The sequence below is a fragment of the Nothobranchius furzeri genome, chromosome 1, assembly GCF_043380555.1.
Source record: "Nothobranchius furzeri strain GRZ-AD chromosome 1, NfurGRZ-RIMD1, whole genome shotgun sequence".
Taxonomy (NCBI): Eukaryota; Metazoa; Chordata; class Actinopteri; order Cyprinodontiformes; family Nothobranchiidae; genus Nothobranchius; species Nothobranchius furzeri.
The window spans coordinates 69,039,198-69,041,053 of NC_091741.1; the positions used below are offsets into that span (position 1 = coordinate 69,039,198).

Below are 1,856 nucleotides of genomic sequence, written 5' to 3' on the forward strand. Positions count from 1 at the left end.
TGATGATGTACCTTGTGGGGCAGCAGTGATTTAATTTCATCTGACTGAATGTTTTGCCCAAATAAAGTTTTCTCCACGCAGCTAATGTTTGGCCCTTGAACTTTTTAATGCACCACCACCTAAACATTGTAAACATGAGCAAATATATTTCATGAGTTTGTAGTAAGTCAATTGTGGACTGCACACATTTGAGCTTCTGGGACTTCTAAACACGCCTGCTGACAAATAAAGGAAATACTCTTAAATCCAAATAAATTATATGGACATCATGTCCAAATGAATGCAGATCAGCTAGATAAATTTCACTTAAGCAATTGTTTTATGCACATCCAAGGCTTAGCCATATGATTCAAGTCCTTATGGTAAGTGCAGGTAAATATTTGGACTCTTGTTTACATTGCCTGACAAAAGTTCTTAATAGCCAAGTGTGGGGGGGCACATTTGAGCTTCTGATCCTGCTCTACACTCCTGCTGGCATAACATAATCTTGTCTACACTGACACCTACCTGGTATTTATTCCTATATAAATCTGAGATGAATAAAGCAAATACCCAAGGCTGGTGTATGCTATTTTAGCACACAGCTATATATTGGAACCATGATTAGACCTTTCCACTTCACATTCTGTGAACAGAACAATGATGGATTATACGTTGCATTGTCAAACACTTTATTGCACATCTAACAAAATAAAAGAAAATCAGGTCATTTGGTTGATTTCTCAACAGCAGACAACAAACTGGGCAGCATATCCAAAAAGGAGTCGTTGAATTGCTGCTGTGCCATCCTCTCCTCTCGTCTCTCCTCCCTGTCCAGGCGTCTGTCCTCCGCATCTGCCTCCATTTGCTGCTCCATTAATGTGTTCATCCTCCTCGCAGTCTCCAGGAACCCCGCGTCACTCTCCACCAGCGTCTCCAACAATGGTGACACGCTGGTGCTCCCCCGCTTCCTTTTTCCTGAATAAACGCCAAGAAGATGTATATGTAATCACACGTGCTTGTCATATTTTGATGTTGTTGTTGCAAATGAACTCACCGTAGCGTGGTCTGCTGCCCACCGACGGCGCTGAGACGCTCGGGCTGCAGCTACGCCTGCTGTCGGCAGATGAGAGCCCAGCGTCCATGTCCCGGGTGTCGGGCACGTCCTGGTTCCCATAGGCGCACATTTCCAGAGTTGTATCTTTTATAATGAGAAAACAGTTACTTAATATGCACAAACACAAGTACTGACCGAAGAAGTTAATGGGCAAGCTAGGCTAGTAGGCATGCCACAACTAGCCTGGAGTTAGCCTAGCCTTTTGTCGCCTAGCCTGTTGTTGTTATGTCGCACATCAGCGCTACCCAAAGCTAGCACAGCATTTCGTCCGCACTATAGTACAGTGTAGCACAAACGGAGGTCATATTATTACTTATTATGATAAGTGCTCACTCACCGTTGTCTTGAGGTCCAGTGTTAGCTGGAGTGGCTGTGTCCACGCCACTCTCGCGGCCATTACTCACAGGCCTCTCACCATAAATGGCGTCCATTTCAGCAAACCACTTCCACTGCCGCCTGTTTGCTCCACTCATGCTGTTGTGGTCCTTGATGGACCTGTACTCAGCCTTGAGCTTTTTTATTTTTTCTCGGCACTGCTTCGAGGTGCGTTCAAAGCCGTGGGTGAACATCGCCAGTGCAAGCCCCTGAAAGATCTTTTCATTACGCACAGTGCCGTCCAGTTCGCGCTGGATTCTCTCGTCGCTGAGCAAAGAGAGGAAGGTTTTAACCTCTTCATTGCTCCAGGGGTTAGGAGATGAGGTCTGGGAGCAGGGAAAAGCCATCATGTCAACGCTGGTGAGTTTGGAGGTTTGAATTAGGG

General features: G+C 45.7%; 1 protein-coding gene across 1 annotated transcript; it reads right to left on the reverse strand.

Annotated features, from left to right (window-relative positions):
* Nucleotides 1-706: 706 nt before the first annotated feature.
* On the reverse strand, nucleotides 707-1,856 carry LOC139070680 (zinc finger and SCAN domain-containing protein 29-like). Its single transcript, XM_070553384.1, has 3 exons — nucleotides 1,434-1,856; nucleotides 1,037-1,180; nucleotides 707-957 (listed from the first exon to the last, which is right to left on the reverse strand). Exons 1-3 carry the CDS (start codon nucleotides 1,819-1,821, stop codon nucleotides 707-709), a joined length of 783 nt encoding a protein of 260 aa, XP_070409485.1. The 5' UTR covers nucleotides 1,822-1,856.